General features: G+C 43.8%; 1 protein-coding gene across 1 annotated transcript in view; it reads right to left on the reverse strand.

The window, feature by feature from the left end:
- The window catches only part of MTR (5-methyltetrahydrofolate-homocysteine methyltransferase), an 81,342-nt gene that overhangs the window by 40,516 nt on the left and 14,639 nt on the right, over positions 1–26,187 (reverse strand). Inside the window, exons 6-12 of the mRNA XM_070932541.1 lie at positions 25,915–26,021; positions 22,649–22,708; positions 20,826–20,920; positions 15,860–15,960; positions 15,158–15,219; positions 6,701–6,768; positions 1,142–1,221 (exon numbers count right to left, since the gene is read on the reverse strand). Of these exons, the coding sequence (XP_070788642.1) occupies positions 1,142–1,221; positions 6,701–6,768; positions 15,158–15,219; positions 15,860–15,960; positions 20,826–20,920; positions 22,649–22,708; positions 25,915–26,021 (573 nt within the window). The remainder of the gene's footprint in view (positions 1–1,141; positions 1,222–6,700; positions 6,769–15,157; positions 15,220–15,859; positions 15,961–20,825; positions 20,921–22,648; positions 22,709–25,914; positions 26,022–26,187) is intronic.

A 26,187-nucleotide genomic window follows, 5' to 3' on the forward strand; every position in this document is an offset into this window, starting at 1 on the left:
CCAAACAAAAAAAAATTAAAATAGCTCTCAAAGTAAAATATTTAAACAAGGGAGCAAATGGGTGTGGCTGAAGTAGTTTGAGGCTTGTTGTCTTGTACATACACGTGCATCTCTTCTAGCCTCAGCTGTCAGCATATTGGCAACTCCTCACTTCAGTACACATGGTCGACTTACAACCACAACTGAGCTCAACATTTCTGTTGCTAAGCAGGACAGTTTTAAGTGAGCTTTGTCCCATTTTACCACCTTTCCTGCTTCAGTTGTTAAGTGAATCACTGCAGTCATAAAATTCGTAAAATGGTTAGGTAAATCTGGCTTCCCCATTGACTTTGATTATCAGAAGGTAGTAAAATGTGATCACACGACCCCGGGACAATGCAACCATCATAAATACTGTACATGCCAAGTTGCCAAGCATCTGAATTTTGATTATATTACCACAGGGATGCTGCAATGGCCTAAGTGTGAAAAACAGTCATAGGTCACTTTTTCAATTCACTGTAACTCTGAATGGTCACTAAACAAATGGTTGTAAGTTGAAGACTATCTGTAGTCTCTGGCCCCTTCCTTTCCTCTGAGTAAGGCTTTGCTGCATGAGGAACCAACTCTCTTCTCTACCTAGGCAATGAGCGGAGTCCTGGCCAGGCAGCCCAGAAGGGCGTGATGTTTGTTCATACAGGCCTGATAAAGAGTATTCCAGAAGGTGATTTCTCCGTAAGCTTCTTTGTGTCCTCTGGCCCCCATTTTTTCACAGGAGTCTTTATGCTTAGCAAGCACTAAAGTCTGCAGGCACTCATTGTCTGATGCTGTGGCTTACTCACAGGGAGCTGGTGATTCCCCTTCACCACCACCAGCCATTCTATAATGCTATTATAAACTAGGTCAATCATCTAAACTCTGTCATCCTTGTGTCCAACAAGTACAGCAAAATGAAGATTCCCCCTAAGAGCTTTCCGAAGTAGATTCAAAGGCTGTAAAATAAAAATCCTCTTCACCTAATAGCTTAACCTAACACAAGTATTATACGAGAGTTTCCAGTGGCTTGTAGGTGTCTTGAGGAAAAAGTAGAGCAACCACAAAGAATCCTAAGATATAATTAAGCGAACGTAGTTAAGGAATTCTGGATATGTTATTATCTCACCTGACAGCAGCATGTAGCCTTCAGAGACAGAGGCAGGGGGGATACGAGGTTTGCATGCCTTTACTTCTTCAGCTATCTTCCTGCATTACAAAACAGTAAGTTAAGAACCCAGGGGCTTTGCAAGAAGGAATGAAATTCTTCCAGAAGACACTAGAAGCAAATGGGCATTTATTTGTGTTTAATATTCTTTTCCAGTCCTCCCTTTGAAGTGCCATACTGTTAATCATATGAACAGTGATAGATTACAATCATATGTACAGCATCTAATGTATTAGTACTGTATGGAAAGCAGGACTCGGCCAGGCTGAACAAAGATGAATAAAAAACCAAAGCAAATTATTTAGTCATTTTTGTATTCATAAATGGAGCACTGCTTGGGATAGTTTCAGAGAAAAAAATGATCACATGAGACAGAAGCTCAAAGCAAATGCCCTGTTCAAAACATTCTTTTTCTCTAATCTATTTTCAGTCTTTACTGTTTTTTGAGGTAAGCTACTGAAACAAATTAACTTTATAAAATTCATGGAAGGGAAAATGTCCTCATTCCTCTCTCTCATCGGAATCCACCTAAAACTGTTGAAAAGATGAGGAAAAAGAGATCCCTTGGGAGGTTACTCCTGGGAAAACAGATCAGTTGATACATTGATTTAATGAAATTAAATTATTTGAACATCAATCCTGTATCATATCCCACTTTTGGAAGGGGATTCATTCTGCAAGGGGTGGCAAAGGTAGCTGAAGCAATGGGCACATTCCTTCTATTATGTTACCTTGGACTCTAAAATACTGACAACTTATTTATATTCAGGTATAAAAGAAGCAACTGTGGTCTCTTAGTAACCAATTACAGTATTTGGAGTATTTTTTTTCATTTAACATTTTGTTAGTTCATCATTAAGAAAGACATACAGAATTTTCAACAAACTGTTGCAACATATTCACCTCTCTTTTCCTAATAAAAAGGAATGCAGAAGGATACAGTTCTGGTCAGTCCCCTCTTTCTGCAGCAAACTATAAGCTGTTACGGGCATGAGAAATGAGTCCAACCTGGGTTTTGAGTGTGGCATCAGATGTAACCCCATAGCAGGGGTGAGTAAATGGCCTTGGTCATCCCAGAAATTATTATAGCTTTCAGGGTTATTACTCTGCAGAAAACCAGACATGAGATACTGTTCGTGAGATTGGGCCTCAGGGATCAGATGGAACAGTTACTACTGTACCACTCTACTAGGTAGCTGCTTCCCTATCTGAGCTGCTGGATGTTGTGGGTGCACTGGCAGTGGAATTTCCCAGGGTTATGTTCTTGCGAGTCTTCAATCTGCCTTTTTTAGGTATGAAATTGGAAGCAACATGGAAGTTCATGGGCACCATAGGCCTGGCCAGGTAATTGTGGGCCAGGCAGACATGAAGTGTCATATATTAGACCGTGTGTGTGTGTGTGTAGATATGTGTATATCTATTTCTATATGTATGTATGTATATTTCATATACACAGCCTCAGGTCTATGGTAATAGAGCTGATTTGTAACTTGGAAATCCTGGACTTATGATTCCAACACAGTAAGCTAGTGGCAACTATAGCAATAGCACTTAGACTTATATACTGCTCCATAATGCTTTACAGCACTCTCTGAGTGGTTTACAATGTCAGCATTTCCCTCCCAACAATCTGGGTCCTTCTTTTACCAACCTTGGAAGGATAGAAGGCTGAATCAACCTCGAGCCCTGTCAGGATCGAACTTCAGCCTGTGGGCAGAGAATGCAATACTGCATTCTAACCACTGTGTCACCATGGCTCTATAGCTATCCTCAGAATGGTCTTTGCACAACTTTATGATGTGCATCAATTACATCCTATTTCTGGACTGAGTGGCCCTTCTCACAATCATTCATATCTTAAGTCAAATCTCAGTTGGATTTCTATAATATACTGTACATAGGCTACCTGGAAGAGCATCTAAAACCTGTAGTTTAGTTTAGTTTAGTTTAGTTTAGTTTAGTTTAGTTTAGTTTAGTTTAGTTTAGTTTAGTTTAGTTTAGTTTAGTTTAGTTTAGTTTAGTTTAGTTTAGTTTAGTTTAGTTTATTGTCATTGCACCTCGTACAATGAAATTAAATGCCATTTTCGGTGTACATTATAACTATAAAAATAAAACACAAACACACATCCTTCACATTCTATATAACTGAATTGAAAACCCTTTGCAGATTGAAACAATATTGCAATAATATTGCACTATACAGTAGAATTCAATATAGTTACTCCCCTGGGATAGAAGCTGTTTTTCAGCCTATTTGTCCTTGTTTTTATTATCCTGTACTGTCTGCCAGGTGGTAATAGTTCAAAAAAAGGGTGCCTAGGGTGAGATGGATCTTTAAGAATGTTTTGAACTTTCTTAAGGCAGCGGGAGCTATAAAGCTCTTCCAAAGAGGGCAGAGGGCAACTAATGATCCTCTGGGCAATGACGTTAACCCTCTGGAGTGCTGTCCTATCTGTCACTGTGCAATTGACAAACCATACATAAGTACAGTAAGTTAAAATACTCTCTATGGTGCAGCGGTAGAAGGCCATCAGCAGTTTTTCATTCAGTTGTTGTTTCCTAAGAAGTCTCAGGTAGTATAATCTCTGCTGGGCTTTTTTGACCAGTGCTGCAATGTGAGTGTCCCAGGTCAGGTCCTCTTTTATGATAACATCCAGAAACTTAAAACTGGCCACTTGCTCCACTCGATCTCCATTGATAAGCAACGACTGGATGTCTGATCTATTCCTTCTATAGTCCACTATAAGGTCCTTGGTCTTATTGGTGTTAAAGACCAAGTTATTGTCTTCACACCACGAAAGCAACCGATCCACCTCATCTCAATAGGCAGACACATCCCGCCCGGAGATGAGTCCCAACACTGCTGTATCATCTGCAAATTTAGTAATAGTATTACTAGCATGAGTGGGAATGTAGCCATGTACATAAAGAGTATAGAGTAAGGGACTCAACATGCAACCCTGTGGTGTACCAGTGTTAAGGGCTGAAGATATATGATTATCTAATCTGACCCAATGAGAATGGCTAGACGGAAAATCCATAATCCAAAATGGTCCGGAATATGGTAGCACTAGTAGCAACATGCTCTTTGGAATTCTCCCCCACCAAAGTTAGAAATAGCCCCATCTCCATTACTCTTTTGCAGAACCAAAATACCTAGCTTTTCTTCCATGAACTGATCCAGGATGGCGAATGAGCCTGTTTTATGATGTATGATATTTTCATAAATTGTGTGTTGCTTATTTATTAGACTTTTTTTAATCCCACCTTTACTACTTTATAAGTAACTAAGGTGGTGAATATACATAATACTCCTTCCTCCTCCTATTTTCTCCACAACCACCCTGCGAGGTGAATTAGGCTGGAGAGAATGAGTGGTCCAAAGTCAGGTTTCTGGTTTTGCAATTTGTCTTTGTAATATGCTTATTTTCTTTCCATTTTTCTTTTGTATGCTACCTAGGGCCACAAATCATGGGGAAGGCCAGTCTTAAAAATCTTTGAAACAAATAAATAAATAAATGTATTTTTCTGTTTTCCCTCTCCAAATTACACTCATTTTAGACCTTCTAAACAAGTTCAGTCCTCATTGATCTACTCCTTTTTTAAAAAAAGTTGAAGTCTTACACTTTTGTTCATGCTGAAATTGCATTGAACATCCTAATACACTTTTCCAGAGATGTCATTAGTTCAATTTCTGTCAAGATGGAGGCACCAAAAGATTCATTGAAATAAACAGATATCAAATTCTTTATATCGGATTACCTATTCACTGGAAACTCTACCCATTCAGAAACTCAGAATATATAAAAGCATAATTATTCTTAGTTGCAAACCATCCATTTTTCTTCTCTATCCCAGATGGTTATCTATATTTAATGTGATATTTCTATTCTGTCGCAAGGCTTTTAAAATTCAGCTCCATCCCATTTTATTGCAAGGAGAAGATGACTAAGCTCTTGCTATTACAAATGGAAAAGAGCAGGTCTCCAATTAATTTTATACTAGGTGTACAGAAAAGGTTTCACTAAAGTCGGTATAGTTAAACAAATATTTAATTAACTTAATCAGCAGTGCTTTTATGCATTGAGGAACCAGCAGATTCCACAATTGACATGCAGCTGCTTTGAAACCTGTAAAAAATATCTAACGCACAACATGCTTTTGGTGCGTGCTGCGCATCCACACACACAGTGATTTTGGCATGTACTGCACATGCGTGCGCAGCATGCTTTTGGCGCGTGCTGTGCATGCGCAGGCAGCGAACCGGTGGCGATCCGCGGAGGATTTCACCACTGCCAGGGATCATAGGAAGGCAACATAACACTCATGGGAATGAAAATACTCATCAATATTTTTCTTAGCAGTCACAAAACTGATTGGATCTAAAGATATTTTATGTTTTAAAAATCATGGGAAACATCGGTCTACAGAATTGTTTTCATTTACAAGAATGCTTCTGTTCCATAAATCCCCTGAGACATAATTAGAAATGGAGGGATGACTAGTGGCATGCAAAACACTTTCAAAATAAATTGAAATCAAAATGCCCAACTTGGAACTCAAAAGAGTTGTTTCACATTTGGAACACGCTATTTCAGTCATTTTGGGAATGTTTCAAGATCAAAAGAGAAATGTTTCCACAATAATCTCAAGTCTGTCTTTTAAATATAGCTTTTTCAAAACAATACATTTCAAATGTGGAATGTACTATGCACCCTAATAGCTTCAGTTCAGTTCTTGCTTGAAGGTTTACCTATCTGCAAGACAGACAAAGATAATGGCAGACAATAATCTCACCAAATTGCTCTCTAGTAACTGGGTGTTTTGCTATACCCACCATAGCAGCCATTTTGTGACAGCCATGGATATTAGAAAATGGATAAGAAAAGCCCTAAAACATCTTCTAAGATTTCTAAATATGCTCACTTGCTAAATCCCCCAAATGTCCTCCAGACGGCATGAAGAAACTTCAATGCCTCATTCCATCCATAACAAGTCAACATTAGTTGTATAAACACCAAGGACAGATAAACTGATACCTCTATGCATTTTCATCTACAACTCTTGTAAGTAATGGCTTATAGAAATTCTAAACAACACCGGTGTCCCAATCTTGAGGTACAAGTCAATAACAAACATGCTAGCCAAAGGAATGTATCAGTTCCATCACCCACCCACCAGCAGATTCTTCTTTTAGATGTCTCATGATTACAACTTGCAGATGTACACAATGGATGTTGTCATGAAAAATGTGACATGAGTTTTGGCCACAGCAACCAGAAGACCTTCTTCAAGCCATTTCCAGAGAGGAAAAGGAAAAATTAAGCTACCACTCCCATAAACAGTTCACTAGGGATATGCAAATATCGTTGCAATGTAACAACTACAAAACTGTGTGTTTGTCATTTTTCCACAAGTTAAAATGTGTCTATTGATATTAGGGACCCTAAACTGAACCATCATTCATGGCATTATCCTCAAACATAGATGATGTTGCTAGTAATATATACATGAAATTACCGGATATGTGCTGGAGTGGTACCACAGCAGCCACCAACTATGTTGACCAAACCATCTAAGGCAAGATTCTGGAGAAGAGAAAAAGCATTTTTCAGACACAAATACATTAAGAGCAGAGTCACATCTGAAGCATGCACAAAGTTTTGCTAGAACTTTTACTTACACATATCCTTGCTAATTACCAACAACGCAACAGGAGGCCAATAAGTACAGTACCATTTCTTTCAAAGCCCCACTGAAGGCTTAAATTCCATCTTGAATGAAGATACTGATCTGTCCCCGTCCCCACACACACACACACACAGCCAGTCGAGGGTTAAGGAAACACTTTGGAATGCACCCAGTTCTTATCTCCAACTTGGCAGCGATAGACACACCGTCTGCCAAGTTACTTTATTTTCACAAATAGACAGATAAGATACGAACGTTCAAGAAAGTCCAAACAGAAATAATATTCCTCCCAGCAGTTCCGGACGAGGCTTTAGTGACTCCAAGGTTTTGCTTTGTTCGTCACAAAAGATCCTTGACCACCACTCTCTATTATATAGTCTCTGGGGTGTGGTCTCTGGGGTGTGGTCCAGTGACTCAGTTCTAATCCCTAGCACGCCTCCCAAGCTGCTGCAAACGTTTATCACGCCTTCGGAGGCGTGCGTCCAGGAATGATGTGTCATTATCACTTTGACTCGAATCAGCTGTCTCCTCTCCCTCGGCCGGCACTTGAGACAATGCCAGAGGGGAGGGGCCTGGAGAGGGAGGCCTGGCTGACTCCTCTTCCTCATGCTCGGAGCTTTCTTCCTCCGATGGGACAGGCTCAGAGGGCGGGGCCACAACACTATCCCCCACCGCAGGGCCCTTCCCCCGAGTCTGACGGTCGGGATGGGGTCGGGACGGGAACTGTTCGTGGAAAGCCCGCACCAGGTCAGGGGCCTGAACGGCAGACGCGTCCACCCAGGTGAAATCCTCGGGCCCGTACCCCTTCCAGGCGATGAGGTATTGGAAGCGCCCCTTCAGCCAACGGGAGTCCCGGATACTGTCCACCTCGTACGTCGAGGCGTCGTCCTCGTCGGCTGCGGCTGGGGGGGCAGGCGTCGGCGGGGTGCGGAGATGGCTCGCGGGGGCCTCAGGGACCAGGAGGGACCGATGAAAAACAGGGTGGAGCCGCATGGAGCGGGGTAGAGTCAACCGGTAGGCCACCGGATTGATGACCGCCTCGATAGGGAAGGGACCGATAAAGCGTTGGGCCAGTTTCCGTACCGGCCGGTCCGTGGGGAGGTGTTTCGTGGACAACCACACCCGATCTCCTACTTCCAGCGGTGGCGTCGCCCGGCGGGCGCGATCGGCGAACCGTTTATAATCCTCTTTCGCCCGGATCAGCTGCCGCCGCACCAGTTGCTGCACCGCCTGCAGCTCTGAGAGGAAGTCCCGGGTCTCGGGAACAGGGGAGTCCATGATGGTCAACGGGAAAAGCCGTGGATGGTATCCGACGTTGGCATGGAACGGGGTCATCTGGGTGGAGGTGTGTTGGGAGTTATTAAAGGCGAACTCCGCCAGGGGAAGGTACTCGGCCCAGTTGTCCTGCTGCTGGTTGACAAAACAGCGGAGGTACTGCTCCAGTATGCCGATGACCTTCTCCGTGCCCCCGTCAGTCTCCGGATGGTGCGACGACGACAGGCACACCTGCACCTCCAGCGCGGCCATCAGGCTTTTCCAGAAGCGGGCCGTGAACTGGGCCCCGCGGTCCGAAACCACCCGGTCCGGCAGGCCGTGGAGGCGGAAGATATGTTGCAGGAACAGGCGAGCCGTGGTGCGGGCCGAGGGCAGGCCGCGGCACGGGATGAAATGTGCCATCTTCGTGAGCGCATCCACCACCACGAGGACGGTCGTGTACGTAGCGGACAGGGGCAGGTCTGTCAGGAAGTCCATGGAGATGGCTCCCCACGGTCTCTCCGGTGTCGGCAGTGGCTGGAGGAGTCCAGGAGGGGGGCCGGACGCGGCTTTGGCCTGTCGGCACGTCACACAGGACGTCACGTAGGCGTGCACGTCGTGCCGTACCCGAGGCCACCAAAAAGTCCGTGTCACCAGGTTCAAAGTCTTAAAGAAGCCGAAGTGCCCCGCCGCGGGGTTGTCATGACACTGGTTCATGACGAGGGCTCGGAGCGGACTCGTGGGCACGTACAGCCGACCCCGATGTCTGAGCAAGCCCTCCTCCACAGTCCATGGGGATGCGGGGCCGACGTCCACTCTCCGCTGCTGCGACCAGTCGTCCCGTCGCTGCGCTTCCAGCACCTGAGCCCGCAGGTCCACCGGTTCCTGGACCGCGGCCAAGGAGTCCGCTGGCAGCACCGTCCGGGGGGGAAGGGAGTCCTTGGGGCAAAAGTATTCCGGCTTACGGGATAGCGCGTCCGCCCTCTGGTTGAGGTTGCTCGGAATGTAGGTGACGTGGAAGTTGAACCGGGCGAAAAACAACGACCACCGGATCTGCCGCTGGTTCAACTTCCGTGCCGTGGTGAGGTGCTCCAGGTTCCGATGGTCCGTCCGCACCTCCACCTGGTGTCGGGCCCCCTCGAGGTGATGTCGCCAAGCCTCGAACGCGGCCTTGATGGCCAGCAACTCCTTTTCCCAGATGGTGTAGTTGCGCTCGGAAGGGTTGAGTTTCCGGGAGTAGTATGCGCAGGGAAAAAGAGTGCCACCATCCACCGGAGCCTGTAGCAGCACCGCCCCAATCGCCACGTTGGACGCGTCTGTCTCCACCACGAACGGACGGTGTGGATTGGGGTGCCTCAGGACTGGCTCCGTGAGGAAGGCCTGCTTGAGGACCTCGAAGGCCTGCTGCTGCGGGGGCCCCCACTGGAACGGGACCTTCTTCCGAAGGAGCTGGGTCAACGGCAAGGTCAGGGTGGCGAAGCCCGGGATGAAGGTCCGATAGTAGTTGGCGAATCCCAACAGACGCTGGACATCCTTCACCCGACGCGGGGGTTCCCAACTGCGCAAGGCCTCCACCTTGTGCGGGTCCATCGCGATGCCCTCGGGGGTGATGATGTGCCCAAGGAACTCTATGGAAGTCTGGAAGAAGTAGCATTTCTCCAACTTCGCATAGAGCTGGTGCTCCCGCAGGCGCTGCAGGACCTGGCGGACATGCTGGAGGTGACTTTCCGGGGTCTGGGAATAGATCAAAATGTCATCCAAGTAGATCACCACGAACCGATCCAGCATGTCCCGGAACACATCGTTCATCAAGTGCTGGAAGACCGCGGGGGCGTTGGTCAACCCGAACGGCATGACGGTATACTCGAAGTGTCCGTACCGCGTGCCGAACGCCGTCTTCCACTCGTCCCCCTCTCTCACGCGCACCAGGTTGTAAGCCCCTCGGAGATCGAGCTTAGTGAAGATCGAGGCCTCCCGCAACCTCTCCATCAGCTCCGGGATCAGCGGCAGGGGGTAGCAATTTCGCACTGTGATGGCATTCAAGCGCCGGTAGTCGCAACACAGGCACAAGTCCCCCGTCTTCTTTTTAACGAAGAGGACCGGGGCCGAGAGCGGGGAGGTCGAAGGCCGGATGAACCCACGGGCCAGGTTCTTTTCCAGGAAGTCCCGCAAGGCGGCCAGCTCGGGCTCCGACATGGAGTACAGGCGTCCCGAAGGCAGAGGCGCGTTGGGCATTAGGTCCACCGCACAGTCGTAGGGTCGGTGCGGGGGCAAGCGGTCTGCCTCCTTCTCGCTGAACACGTCGGCGAAGGGCGTCAGCTCCGGAGGCAAGGAGACATTTGGGGCAGAGACGTCCTGGCCGGCGCAGGTGTGGCGAAGGTGGTCGACACACTGCAGGCTCGGGAACGAGATGGCGTTTCTCGACCACGCCACCTGAGGGTCGTGCGCCCGAAGCCAGGCCATCCCCAGGACCAAGGGAAAGTGCAGATCCGCCGTTACGTAAAACTGGATCGCCTCCTCGTGGTTTCCAATGGCGAGGCGCAAGGGCTGGGTAGCGGTTTTGATGGGCCCCGCCACGAGTTCCCGCCCATCTATAGTTTCAACCCTCAACGGAGGGTCCACTGGAACCAAGGGGACTTTGTAATGGGCCACAAAGGCCTGGTCCATAAAGTTCGTGGTGGCCCCCGAGTCCACCAGCGCGTGCGCTTGGAGCCCCTCCGACCGGTTAGCCAACAACACCCGGGTGTTCAAAATCAGGTGCCGAGGGGGCTCACAGTCCACAGCCGCCGACTCCGGCGGGGCATGGTCACGTGCCTGACCCAGAGTTTCCCCTAGGCCAGGCCTGGCCCGTTTCCCGGCAGGTCACGCCGAGACTCCGGAACAGGCCTGAGCGGTCCACTCCGCTTCCGGGGACACGAGGCGGCAAAATGTCCCGCCTCGCCGCAATAGAGGCACAACCCCCCTTGACGTCTCCGCATCCGCTCCTGGGCCGTCAGTTGAGGTCTGGCTGCTCCGAGCTCCATAGGCTCTTCAGCCGTCGCCACAAAACGCTGTGCGGTTCGGAGCACTGTCGGTGCGAAACGCGGGGGTGCCGACACTGTCAATGGTTCCGGAAGAGCCCGACGGGGCCGTCGCCGTTGCAAGCGGGCGTCGATACGCAGGCATTGGGTCACCAGCGCGTCGAGGGTCGGTGGCGCCTCCACACGAACCAGCTCGTCCTGCATCTCATCGGAAAGGCCGTCCTGGAAGGTGTCCATCAGCGCCACCTCATTCCAAGCCGAATCCTGGCCTAGCAGTCGGAACTCTGCAATATAGTCCTGCAGGGGGCGCTTGCCTTGGCGGAGGTCCTTGATGCGCCTCGCTGCCGTCTGCACCCGGAGGGGGTCCTCAAACATGGTGCGCAGGTGTTGTAAAAAGCCCTGAAAGTCCAGGAGCAAGGGGCTATCTTGCAACAACAGGGGCGTGGCCCATCGGGCGGCAGTGCCCGAGAGGGAGCTGATAACAAATGCCACCCGAGCCCGGTCATCCGGAAAATCCTCCGGCCTCATTGCCATAAACAGTTGGCATTGTCCCAAGAAGGCCGGAAACATCTCCTGCTGCCCAGAAAACCTATCTGGCACGTTCACTGGGCATCTCAGGCGGGGAGGGGGAGGAGGTGGAGCTGCAGGAGCATTTCCCAAAGCAAGTTGGGCAGTTAGCTGTGCTACTTGCTGTTGCAGAAGCTGATTGGCCTGCAGTATCTGCTGTAACTGCTGCTGCAGCTGTTGGTCCATCGTGGGTTAACGATGGAGTATGGGGTGACGAACAAGATGATCTGTCCCCGTCCCCACACACACACACACACAGCCAGTCGAGGGTTAAGGAAACACTTTGGAATGCACCCAGTTCTTATCTCCAACTTGGCAGCGATAGACACACCGTCTGCCAAGTTACTTTATTTTCACAAATAGACAGATAAGATACGAACGTTCAAGAAAGTCCAAACAGAAATAATATTCCTCCCAGCAGTTCCGGACGAGGCTTTAGTGACTCCAAGGTTTTGCTTTGTTCGTCACAAAAGATCCTTGACCACCACTCTCTATTATATAGTCTCTGGGGTGTGGTCTCTGGGGTGTGGTCCAGTGACTCAGTTCTAATCCCTAGCACGCCTCCCAAGCTGCTGCAAACGTTTATCACGCCTTCGGAGGCGTGCGTCCAGGAATGATGTGTCATTATCACTTTGACTCGAATCAGCTGTCTCCTCTCCCTCGGCCGGCACTTGAGACAATGCCAGAGGGGAGGGGCCTGGAGAGGGAGGCCTGGCTGACTCCTCTTCCTCATGCTCGGAGCTTTCTTCCTCCGATGGGACAGGCTCAGAGGGCGGGGCCACAACAGATACTTGCATGTAAACCTATTCCTTATTTTAAATGCCCTACATGTTTGCCTCCAGATTATACTTAGAAACAGCCCACAATATACCACTGAAAGTACATTGACTGGGTCACATGAAACTCCTAGGGCACTGGTCACTTTCTGAATCATATGTCACCTAATGATACAACTTACACATAATTTCTTTCTGGTCAACACCAGAGTATTTTAGAATTGCAGAACATCTAGAAATAGGAAAGCACGTTTGCGGATTTATATTTACTTACTTGAGAATAACCCCCACTATTGTCAGGGATATCTGTTGGGGCAGACAGAGGAAAGTATCAAAAAGCCAAGATGGTAGCTATTACAGCAGTGCAAGGTATATAACAGGCAGGGCTTCAATTACATGATTTGCATCCATCATCTCCATTTTTTTATACCATCCAATTCCCACATATTTATGATTTGTATGATTACTTGTTAAAGGTCTCACACAATAATCCTAGGCATGTCTACCAGCTCATAATTAACTATTATACTGTTGGGCAGTGTTGAGCGTCAGGGTTTCGTAACCATAAGCTAGGCAGATTTATTGACATTTTGCCAGCAACTGAGTCTGGCATCTTCATTTTTTAATAGTAATTTTACTATTACAATTTACTGTTTACTGTTACAATTAAAAGATGAAAGCTAATACAAACTAAGAACAAGAAAGGAAAAAATTGCAAAAGGAAGGAAAAAAGAAGAAAAAATAGTAAATATAGAAAGAAATCATTTCCCGTTCATCACAACAAATAAATGTTAATAACATCACCTTCTCTCAAATTGCCACAAATGATCTCTTCTCATATCCAATCTCTTATCTCTTAAAAAATATTCAGACTTTTGCTGGCTAACCCATTAAGAGTTACCAGAGATACCAAAAGACCTATTTTAACCTTGATCAAATAAATCAACTTTACATTCTTTTATTTTTAATAATCTTGATTAGTTCCTTTGATTAATGTCCTAGATAGAACTTGATTTCATTTTTTTCTTTGTCCCTTCTCAGAAAATTCTTCAAAGTTTTAACAGTCTCTTTTGTAAATTCAATGTTGGAAGGTTATTAGACCATTCTTTTGGGTTTGTCACTTGTATATCCCTTTTAATTATTAAGTCATCAGCCAGTTTCGATATAGCATCTTTTTTCTATATCATTCTTGTAGTCTGTCTTTTTCAAATCCACTCTCAGATCAATCTCAAACATTTTAAATCCACTGTCAGATTAGTCTCAGTATCCAACGTTCAAAGTCCATCTTATTCATTTTTTCTTTTAAGAATTCAGAACAATCACATTTTCCCATGATAACGATTCTTATAATTACAAAATCTTATTTCAAATCTATTTGGACTCTTACTTTGTTTATAACTTTCCAAAATCAATATTCTGATCCCCTTTTTCCTATTTACTTCCCCATTTTTAAAGACATTTAATGTGTATTCAAAACTTCTTTCACTAAAGTTTAAGACAGACTCACCCAGTGTATAACATTAGTTGTTCTGAAGGTATCTAAAATTTAAAAAGCAGTTAACAAGCAATTTCCAAAAGGGATCTGAAAATGAAGCATGTGAATTCAGTGTCATTTGGAAAGATGCCACACTGTGGTTTGGGCAGTCATTTCCTAATCTACCAATATCCTAAAGCTGCCAGAAGCCACTGTTTTGTGATCTCCTCACAAGGAGTAACTATCTGGAGCATTTGTAGGCAATCCCAAGCCTTCTCCTTGTCTAAAGAGGAACAATGAAGAATCAGTCCATTTACTGGCTATTTATTTCATCAAAGTCATTGTCTTCACTCTCAACAGAGCTATCTTCAGTTTGGCATTTCTTTCCCAGAAGTAATTGGCATCTTCAGAGGCAAAGACTGACTTACTTTTGTCTTTACAGCTAGATTGATTCTTCCTTAATTGAAACCATAAGAAATTCACTTTTTTCCAAAGCTTGGTTATCTGCCCTGGGCCACAACAAGATCACAGGGTCCACAACCAACAAATCAGAGAAACTCTGCCCACAGCTTCAATCGTGGAAATGACCAGTACAAGCCTGTGCAAAAGCAGAACCAACCAAAAATCAATTCCCCAAAAAATGGGCAAATCAGAAAGCTGTCTAGATGTACACCCAATTAGGATCAGCCACTAGAGTAAACAATCAGAACTCAGAATGAACTAGGAACCAATCAGGAATCAGAAAATGAACAATCAGAAGCTAGAATGAAAAAAGAGCCAATCAGGAACCATTATCACCAAAATAATCAATGAGGACCAGGCACAAACCAAGAATCAGACATCAGCCCTCACCAATCTGTATCAACTGGAAACTAGCAACTATACACCGATCACTTCCTGCTCATCTGTCTGTGATCTGCTATGCAGACCATATTGCAATTGAAAATGCCACCCTCAGTTGCCAGTGAAGCTTCAAGAAATCTAGTGTCTAGAACACAATCACTAAACCCTGAAACCCAACACTGCCCAACAGATGCTCACTGTGAAAGCTTTTACCATTAAACTATTATACCATTAAACTCTGTAAGCACATAGCTTACACTAAGGTGGTTTTTTTAAAGAAACCTTACCGTCTAACATACAAATCATTTTTCTCTATAACAAAAAAAAAAATCTCACAAGAAAATACTCTTACTTTAATGTGCTTGCCAGTCACTTGAGGTGTTTCATCATAACCACCAAAGGTGTTAGGAAGACCTGAAAAATATATTCAATTCTATAAATCTTTTACATTTATAAATGGAAAGAAAAATGTCTTGACTGCAGTCAACAACACTATAACATTTTGAACAAAAAGCCTGTAAACATTTGGATTATCTGAAGGCAACTCTCTTACTGAAGTTTTTGCTTCACATTAATATAAGAGCAAACAAGTTGGCAAAGCAAAAACCATTTTTTGTAAAAGAAACAATTCAATTTTGTCAACAGTTTATTCACAATTTTATCTCAAAGAAAAACATTTGACCACAAATCTAAAACTGGAAGTATCTGCATACCACATATAAGATTTGAAGCATCTAACACTCTGATTTTATTTAAGTATGCCCATTTTGCCATAGACTAAAGTCACTTAATTTTAATGATCACTGCTCATGTCACATGGTATGACACCAAACAATAAAACATTTGTTTGAAAAAACAAGCACCTAACAAAGAAAGTACATTCACCCCAAATTTTATAAATGGTTCACGTCTGACAGGTTGACAAGCTATTCAGCATAGTAATTCATTTTAATGCTGATAATGGCACCTGTACAAGATATATATATCATGCTTTCATAAAACCTATTGTTTCAACTCCTGTGAAAGGACTGAATTCATACAGATCTATGCATACCTGCATTGGGATAACAAATGATGTAAGTAGTTGTACACTTTCCTATTGCTTCAATGAAAGGTCTCATTTCAACTGCCCCCAAAGCACAGTTTAATCCAATGCTGCAAATACAAAAGAGAATCCAACAAAACCAAGTTTGTTTTAATCACAAAATCATACATTTGGAAGTAATCATTTAGGAAAATGTGACCAACTCCTTGCCTATGCAGAAATCCAGTTTAAAGTATTCCTAATAGGTGGTTGTTTTGAACTCATCCAGCAAAAGGCCACTTACTCATTACCCATTTAAATATCTCATGATCAAATTGCTCTTCAGGCATAAATGTGGTAAACCATCAATTTTCTACTAGAATGGGATCTAGATGTAGGAGTAGAAATACATAGTATGGTATGTAAAAAGCATTATGGTGGACTAAAACCAGTGACATCTAATTCAAGAATCCAGATGAGATTTACACAAATGGAATATTTTGGGACCAGATGGAATTTTGGAGTATCCAAATATTTTTATTGCAACCTCGTTGCTTTATTATTTGCTTTATGGGAATCTGTTTAATTATTATTTCTACAAACCAGTTTGATAGCCTTTCAGAGAAGGAATGATATAAAAATCACATACAGTGGGAGATAATATAAATGCCACTACTTCTGCAGATAGTAGATTAAGTTCTTTTAGCAAAAAGATCAATTTTAAATAAGGGACATTCTGAAAATAACAGATCTTCAAGTAGTGTAAACTCTACCATTTATTTATTTACACAAAAGCTAAAGCATATAAAGTTAAAAACAAACATTAAAACCAAAGGCACATGGGGAGGGTAGGAACGGAGACTGAAATATAAACTTCCCAATTCAACAGTATTTTGCAATTTCAACCTTCAAAACTAGAAAAAGTTGCTTAAATGGGCAGCCATATAAATCTTTTAAATAAGTAATTAGAATAAGAAAGTTTATCATCAGTGATTAGCTTCCTAGGCAGCAGTTGCTTGCTGAGGTTGCCAAATATTCTTTATGCATAAAGCTAATTTAGTAACTAGTCAGGAATAAAGGGGAGAATATCATTGAACTAATAACAAAAACAAGTCTGTAGAAGATAAGTCTCCACCAAGCTCTGGATTCACATATATCAACAGCAAAGAAGCCACGTGAAAACTCCCTATAGTTGTTTCAATGGCCTCCTGAGGTTTTCTGGGCATGGTTATACATGCCCAGAGATCCCTTCCACCAAAGAAAACTGAACAGCTACAATTCCTCTGCAGCTTCAAGGAGCGGATCAGGAGAAACATGCCCCTCACAAGAAAATACCTTGCCCACCTGTCTCTAACACAACGGTCTCTAGCTACAAGTCCTCCGGAGGTGGGGTGTCAACTCCCATAATTCCCTACTCAGCATAAGTACTGCTCAGAATTCTTGGAATGGAAGTTTCGGTTGGAGGAAGAGCTTCCCTAAATTATCAAATACAATTTGTTCCAACAGGAAACTAATCTTGACTACCTGAGAAGTTACATATTTATTTATTTATTTTAGAAAATGTATATTGCTGCCTACTCATGGCGACTCAAGGTGGCTTACAAGGATATAAAAACACCATATAAAAGAAATAAAAATAAAAATAATAAAATATAGATATAATATAGAAAATAGGCATCTCCTTCACCTTACCAAAGAGCAGGATTCTTTAAAATGCTATAAAAACAGGAGGAAAACAATATCCTCCCTGAGTCTACAGCTGTTAATGATAAAAGCACAAGCAGGGTCAGAGATTTGAGGATGACTGAAGTAAAGATGAGAGTGAAGCTTTTCCTCATGTGAAAATAAGTAAAATTGAATTTACGGCTTCAGTTCTTATGAGGCGGTGATTTCCTGCACCTCCAGTTCAGATTAAGCTTTAACAATCTCTCAGCAGGCTGCTATTGCGAGAACATACTTACTGAAGACAGATTACAGTTAAGATTGCTAGTGGAGTTTTTCATTTGAAAAAAAAGGCCTGTGGCCCTATTGATACATAATAGTGCTTTGCTCACTGCAATGCAAAAGGTAAGAGATGTATTTCATTGTAATACTGCATCTTCTAAAAAATATTGTAGTAGCTGTTAACTTCTGAAAAAATGTTCTTTTTAAATTGACAGTCCTATCAATGGACACACTTGTAATATTGTGTAAACTAAGCCATCTCATTGACTTCTTACGGTTTTTTTTAATCCATGGGGAGGTTTATGCAATCTTTGATTCAATTTTAGGCAGAGATTCTTCTGCTAAGAAGCAGCAATCTTTTGATTCAGTCAGCAATGAAGGTTGTATGAGCTCTGCTAAACAATAACTCACAGCTCACTGCAAATAGCCTAGAGAGGTTTAGCTTTAGAGTAATTATCCACAGTATAGTACCACCTATACAGCTAGTCATCCCTGAACTGTCCTGTGTTGCAACCATTGAAAGTTACCATGGTGCCAAACAAGTAACTTTACAACCCGTTGTTGTACTTATGACCGTCGTAGCACCCTATGGTCAGGTGATCAAGATTCAGGCAATTTGCAGCTGATGGGTGTTTATGACAATTGCAGTGTCTTGTGGTCATGTGATTTCTATTTGTGCCCTTCACTCCCTGCTTCCAACGATGGAGAAGCTGGCAGTAAAATCTCACATCACGGTTATGTGATGTCTCACTTAACGATCATGTTGCTTAGCAATGAAATTGATAGTCCCGGGTGTTGTTAAGCAAGGACCACCTGACCAATAATCTACCTAGAACAATACAAGTCAATAATTAAGCACAAGGAACATTCTATTATGCACTGGATATCTGTGTCAGCCAAAGAGTATCATAAGAATAACAGAAGAGCTCAATATATCCTAGAAATTATTATTCCACAGTCAGGGAAGACACCGAAGCTGAAAAGAGATCAGATTCTAGCAAGACAACAATCTGATACATACTTTCAATCAACCATGAACTATAAGAAACAGAAAAGGTAATGGTTTTTCAACAGTGTTCATTGACCCCAGTCAATGAACAGTACTGAGAAATCTCAAAGACAAAATTGTACCCAGGGGGATATAAGAGTGTTTCTGAGCTAGAAGAGTTTTGCAAGTAAAAATGAGGGAACACATTCAAAAGCAAGACTGCAAGACTCTTAACTGGCTAGAGGAAATATTGCGAAGTTGTTTCTTCTTGCAAAGGATGCCACCCAGCCTATTACAAAGTAATAGTTAGAAAGCTGTCCAAACCTCTTCACTTGTTGTATTTACTCTTTCTCATTCAGAATCTATAAACTACTGTATTCAAATCTGGAGAAAAATTGGACGGATAGCTTTGTACCATGCAAAGGTTGCACAATCTTCTGCTGCTCACTTGAGCATTTTTTGAAACATACTATCTGCCCAGAAATACCTCCATTTTTGTATGCAGCTGTATATGTATCCTTCAATAGAAGCATAGATTCCACATTTACTTTTTTCTACATTGATTGATTGATTGATTGATTGATTGATTGATTGATTGATTCGATTTATATGCCACCCTTCTCTGGAGACTCAGGGCGACTTACATTGCGTTAAGCAATAGCCTTCATACTTTTGTATGTACTTGCTTAGTAGGGCTTTCGGCCCCCCCAAGTGGTGTTCTTTTTATATAAAGTCAGCTTATTGCCCCCACAATCCGGGTCCTCATTTTACCTACCTCGGAAGGATGGAAGGCTGAGTCAACCTTGAGCCTGGTTAGATTTGAACTTGCAGTAATTGCAGGCAGCTGGCAGCTAAGTGCTACTTAACAGCACTTTAATCCGCTGCGCCACCAAGGCTCCTCTATATGATCCATATCGCTAACATTTTTAAAACAACCTGGAGTAATTATAAAATTGGCCAACATCAATTAATTGTATAAAAGATCAATGATCTCTGCACTGCTGCACAAAGGCATGTAATAATAGAATCGAAAATAGCAATGGTATACAGCTGCAAGTCATTCAAATAGTATAAAGTTAGATATGTATCTTACCCATTATTCAACAAGACCTGCAGCCAGGATAAGTAGGGCCAAAGATGCCTTCCTTATCAATCCATAAATAAATTATTTCCATTTAATTCTGTTACGTCATGTCTGATTTATAAGCTTTTTACACTTTTTAACTCGCCAATCAGAGCTCCCTTTTCACTTTAAGGTTCTTTGCCCCATTACAGCATTCCATCTATCTTCCTACCAGCCTCATTTGTTGACCTCCCTTTACAGATGTGCTATTCCTTCTTGGTTTCTCCTTTTTGATCTGTCTATTTCCCCAAGACACAAAAATAGAGAGGAAGAACAGACTTCAGCCTGTAACTGCTGCACTGCATCTGTGTAATGAGATGAATTAACTGCAGTAGAGCTTCACGTCAAGCATTTCCAAACTTTACCAGATGCGACAAATTTTGTCAACCAGGGACAAACAAAGCAGCTGTTCTAATTTCTTCAGCTGATAAACCTAAAGTACTCATCTGCTTGGCGGTATTTATTAACTGTTTTCAAGCTGTAGGCACAGACTGAGGGAAGAAAACTGCAGGTCTGTTTGGAATCATATCCAATGCACAAACTGTAGGGGACAAAGAAGAAACTCACCAAGCAAATCAAGATTACACAAGTGGTTAGAAAGTTGGTACATTGACCTTGAGCACTTATAAGACAATTTGGGGAGTATGTGTATGTGTGCCAATCCCTTTTCAGCAGTCAAGAAACCATACTAAAAGAGAGGCCCGGCAAGATATGATTTCTCCAGAGACCTGCATTTTCCTATGGAGAAATGCATCCTTCGAAATTAACGATTTCTCTGAAAACAGCCAGTGATGTTAGACTGTGGGTAATCTGAGCAACAGCAGCAACTAACAACTCTGCAAGCTCCTTCTTGTGGAATCTCTTTTAACAAAATGGTTATAGAATCTATTGCAGCTGCAATGCTTTATTGTAAAGCATATCCAGGGTGTCTGTTTTCTCACCAAAGTGGCTGGCTGTGAGATATGCTGATGACAAATGCTTCCCCAGTCTGCCCAGAGAGAGTGCGGCCACTTTTATCGACAATGGTTCCTGATACCTATAGACCACAAGGAGAAGAGTAGGGGGAAAGGCAAAGAACAACATTAAAAACAATGCAATAATAGACGCTAAACTGAAATTAACTTTAATGCTTCTGTGGAAAACATCTGACTTGCCACAAAATTGGAAGTGAGTAGCTTTTTTTTTTTCCCCTATCCCATCTTTCTTCAAATCCCTTCTTTATGCATTTGGGGACCACAATATCCAGATCCCTTCTGTGCATTGGGGGACTACAATACCCACAAACCCCAGCCACCCCTGGGCTGAAGTTTCAGTTCACCTTAAAGGGAACTGCCTGGAGAGGAGGGCCACTCTATCCAGAAAGCACATCAGGATAATTTTTTTTATCTGTATTCAGTACTCAAAACTCAGTCGAATTTTAATGATTTTGCTCAAATAGGATTTTTTTTTTTAAAAAAAAACCATTTTCTACAGCAGTATGAGAATATGTCCTTCTCCTCATCTATCTTTTATTCTGCCTTATGAAGCTTGACATTTCTTCCGAACATTGCAAGCCTTTTATAATTAGGGTTATATTTCTAATATACATATGTGAAAATATATATATATTCACATTACCAAAAAAAAACCATGAAAACTACTTAAGGTCTCTATGGAAACAATAACATATAGCAGAACCAAAAATAGCAGCAATATCAATTCAACAGACTATCCTCTGAATTATTGTACATATCAAGTTCTTCTCCATTAAGCCTACCCATTGTGCCCTAAAAATACCACAACCTTATAAAAGCAAAATGATTGGTTTTTTCCTTACTATCCTTGTGCAACAAATGCCCTCATGTCAGCAAAATATGGGGATCAACTGCCAAGAGCTGTGGAGAATATGTGTGTTAAATACATATCCCTCCTTTAATCAATGACAGATGTTCCCTAGTGGAATTATCATCTCCCAGCTTCAGGTCACAAGCTGCAGAGGAAAACCCTCTCCAACAGCATATTGGTCAATCAAGCACAGATGGGATGTAACTATCTCATCAAAACATCCAACTACCCACTCTTGTACCAGGCAGACTGGCTGCTCTAGGCAGGAAGAGGAGGTGTTGCCTGCTATCTGTATGGAGCAGTGGGGAACACAAAGCTATCAATAAGATTTAGGAAACTTTAAGCTGCTATTGAAGTTCCCAGTTGGACCTCAGCACATTTAAAATAGCAAACATAAAGGCAGCAGCTGGGGAGAAGAGGGGCATTCCAAGACTCAGCAGCAGCTACCCTCTGAGTTAAGAGCATAGAACTGCACACTGAGCAATATTATTATTTATTTGTATTTTTAGTATGCAGAGACTCTGGACAGGAATTAAAATATTTTTGAACATGTAAAACAGACAAAATATGCCACATATTGCTGAGCCCACAATTCAGCTTTATCGGCTAATGAAGCCATAACTTAGTGTGAAAATTACTCGGATTCAAGGCTGGCATCTTCCAAGGGAAGATAATTAGGAGGCCAGGCAAGATTCTTATAATTTGTCACACTGGTAATATTATTGAGGGGACATTTTCAGACTGCTGTGTATGGCAGGTCATTCATTTGTTATCATTTAATATGAGTATAAAGCACATATTGGAAAGAGCAAACTAACACACAATATGTGAGGTTTCCAAAACACAGTGTTCTTGATTATATTAACTCCTGTAGAAAAAAGGGAATGTACTCTTTTTCAGAAGAACTGGATAATGTTAAGTTTAATTAGAATATACTCACAAACAAGGGTCTTGGTTCATATTCTTCTTCAAATAACTTTAGGAGAGCAAAGAGAGCTGCCTGTCCAATGAAAATATCACAGTAAATTAATTTCCTTTACTCTAGGAAATTCTCATTTCATAGATATGGAAGAAAAAAGGGGACAAATTACCACTAATGAAAGTGTACAGCTCAACCCTGCTCCAAAACACGGATACGGACAGACAAGAAAAGTATGAAACCACAGTGGAGTCTGTTGGACATTTGTAACCACAAGAAACACGCTGACCTATGTCTTCTATTGCAGGATTTATTACAAAATAGACCCTGAGAGTCCATACAGAAACTGAATCAGGTCAGATGCCTTACTAAGACCTCAACTCAACTGAGCACAGCGCAGAGAACACATTGATATACATAAAAAAATTGTAATATATCTCAAACTTTATTTTAATCCTAAATTAAAGCTTCAGTCAGGCTGGAATATGAACTTCACAGAGATCTTCGAGGCTCAGAGAGAGACGTCAAGGATGTTACAAACATGTTACATGTTACAAACTTTATCTCTTATGCAAACTAGGCTAAAAATTCAGATTTGGCTCTATTTGCTTCACTATACTGTTTTGACTTTGTACAAGAATTCCAGAAAACAGATAAAGATAATTGTGTCCCTTTTTCTCATTTCATTTCTAAGACTTTATTTTATTTATTTTATTTATTTTATTTTGAATTTGTATACCGCCCTTCTCCCTGAGGACTCAGGGCGGTGAACAGCCAAGTAAAAACATCAAGTACAAATATTAAAATACAGTTAAAATATACCTATATAAATTTGGCCCCATTAATTAAAAACAATAAACAAAACACTTAAAAACACTTAAAAAATTAGGCCAGCCCGGCTTGCTGGAAAAGGAAGGTTTTAAGGGCACGGCGGAAGGCACCGAGGTCTTGGATTCTCCTTATCTCTGGAGGCAATTGATTCCAGAGGGTAGGTGCCCCCACAGAGAAGGCCCTCCCCCTGGGGGTCACCAGCCTGCACTGTTTGGCTGATGGCACCCCGAGGAGGCCCTCTCTGTGGGAGCGCACAGGTCGATGGGAGATCGTCGGTGGCAGCAGGCGGTCTCGAAGATAGCTAGGCCCTATGCCATGGAGCGCTTTAAAGGTGATAACCAACACCTTGAAGCGCACCCGGAAGACCACTGGGAGCCAGTGCAGCTCGCGCAGGAGCGGTGTTACATGGGAGCGCCAGGCTGCTCCCGTCACTACCCGCGCTGCTGCATTCTGGACCAGTTGGAGCCTCCGGGTGCTCCTCAAGGGGAGCCCCATGTAGAGAGCGTTGCAGTAGTCAAGGCGAGAGGTGACGAGGGCATGAGTGACTGTGCACAGGGAATCCCGATCAAGAAAGGGCCGCAACTGGCGGATCAGGCGAACCTGACAAAAGGTCCCCCTGGTTACAGCCGTCAGATGTTCCTCCAAGGACAGCTGCCTATCCAGGAGGACTCCCAGATTGCGAGCCCTCTCTGTGGGGGCCAACGACTCGCCCCCAATAGTCAGTGATGGAGTCAACTGACTATATCGGGATGCCGGGAGCCACAGCCACTCAGTCTTGGAAGGGTTGAGCCTGAGCCTGTTCCTCCCCATCCAGATCCGCACAGCCTCCAGGCACTGGGACATCACTTCAAGGGCATCGTTGGGGTGGCCTGGGGTGGAGATGTACAGCTGGGTGTCATCAGCGTACTGGTGGTATCTCACCCCAAAGCCACGGATGATCTCGCCCAGCGGCTTCACATAAATGTTGAACAGGAGGGGCGAGAGGACCGACCCCTGAGGCACTCCACATATAAGAGGCCTTGAGGTCGACCTCTGCCCCCCTGCCAACACGAACTGCGACCGGTCGGAGAGAAAGGAGGAGAACCACTATAATACGGTGCCCCCCATCCCCAACTCTTCCAACCGGTGCAGCATGATACCATGGTCGATGGTATCAAAAGCCGCTGAGAGGTCTAACAGGACCAGAACAGAGGAACAACCCCTGTCCCGAGCCCTCCAGAGATCATCAACCAACGCGACCAATGCCGTTTCCGTGCTGTGTCCAGGCCTGAAACCCGACTGGAACGGATCTAGATAGGATGTTTCCTCCAAGAATTGTGGAAACTGTCGCGCGACCACACTCTCAACAACCTTCGCCAGGAAGCGAAGGTTGGAGACAGGACGATAGTTGGCCAATATTGCCGGATCCAGGGACGGCTTCTTGAGGAGAGGCCTCACCACCGCTTCTTTCAAGGCGGCGGGGAAGTGACCCTCACTCAACGAAGCGTTGATAACACCCTGGAGCCAGCCTCGTGTAACCTCCCGGGAGGCCAGTACCAACCAGGAGGGACACGGGTCCAGTAAACATGTGGCCGCACTAAGTCTCCCCAAAATCCTGTCCACATCATCCGGAGTCACAGCATCAAACTCCTCCCAGGTAACATTCTCAAGACTATTCCTCGTCACCCTGCCCTGATCTACCCAGTCAGAGTCCAAATCCCCCCGGATCTGAGCGATTTTGTCATACAGGTATTGTCCGAAATCCTCCGCCCTGCCTTCCAAGGGATCCTCCCGCGCTCCCGGATGGAGCAGGGAGCGGGTTACCCTGAACAGGGCGGCCGGACGATTCCCTGATGACGCAATAGAGGCGGAAAAGTAGTTAAACTTTGCCATCTTTATCGCCACTAGGTAGGTCTTAATATGCGACCTTACCAGTGTTCGGTCAGACTTCTCGCTAATTAAGGGAAAAGTACATTTTTAAAAATCTCATGACACAGATTTCCAAATCTGAATTGCCAACATCATAAACCTTGATGGTGGGTGGCACGCAGAGCTTTCTCTGCTAGCACACGTGCTGTCGCCTCAGGTCAGATCTCCGTGGCGTTTCTTTCATGAGCTTCTGTTTCCCTGCGAATGATGAAACAGAAGCTCACAAAAGAAAAAGATCTTACCTCTTGCCATGCTGCCAGTGTTGGGATGCCCCGCCTCCCACTGGTCTTCAGGTCTCTGCTGCACATGTGCATGTGCACACCTTTCAGTTTGGGCACTCAGTGTCTAAAAGGTTCACCATAAACCATAGGACAGCAGTACTCAAACCTTCAGCTGCCTTTAAAGGGAAGCCAACCTCTCATTTTACAATAAATAAAAGGATATCTGCCAGCACAGCCTGATTAGTATATGCAATGACTTCCTTTTCACATATTATTGAGAATGGGCATTATCATTATGAGCTTCCAAGATTCTACTTAAAACCTCACCTTGGCATTGGCTGTATCAAATATGGTTTCCACCAGCATGATATCTGCTCCACCATCTAAAAGACCTTTGGCTTGTTCGGTGTAGGCATCTACCAATTCATCAAAAGCTAAAACACAAATAAGCAACAAATAGTTACAACAAAGAAAAACGTACCGTATTTTTCGGAGTATAAAACACATTGGAGTATAAGACGCACCTTAGTTTTTGGGGAGGAAAATAAGAAAAAAAGCTGATTGGTGGGTGGATCAGCCTCCCGGAATACCCCCAATCAG

Source organism: Pituophis catenifer, unplaced genomic scaffold, assembly GCF_029215685.1.
Source record: "Pituophis catenifer annectens isolate HBS135680 unplaced genomic scaffold, rPitCat1.0.hap2 SCAF_1, whole genome shotgun sequence".
Taxonomy (NCBI): domain Eukaryota; kingdom Metazoa; phylum Chordata; class Lepidosauria; order Squamata; family Colubridae; genus Pituophis; species Pituophis catenifer.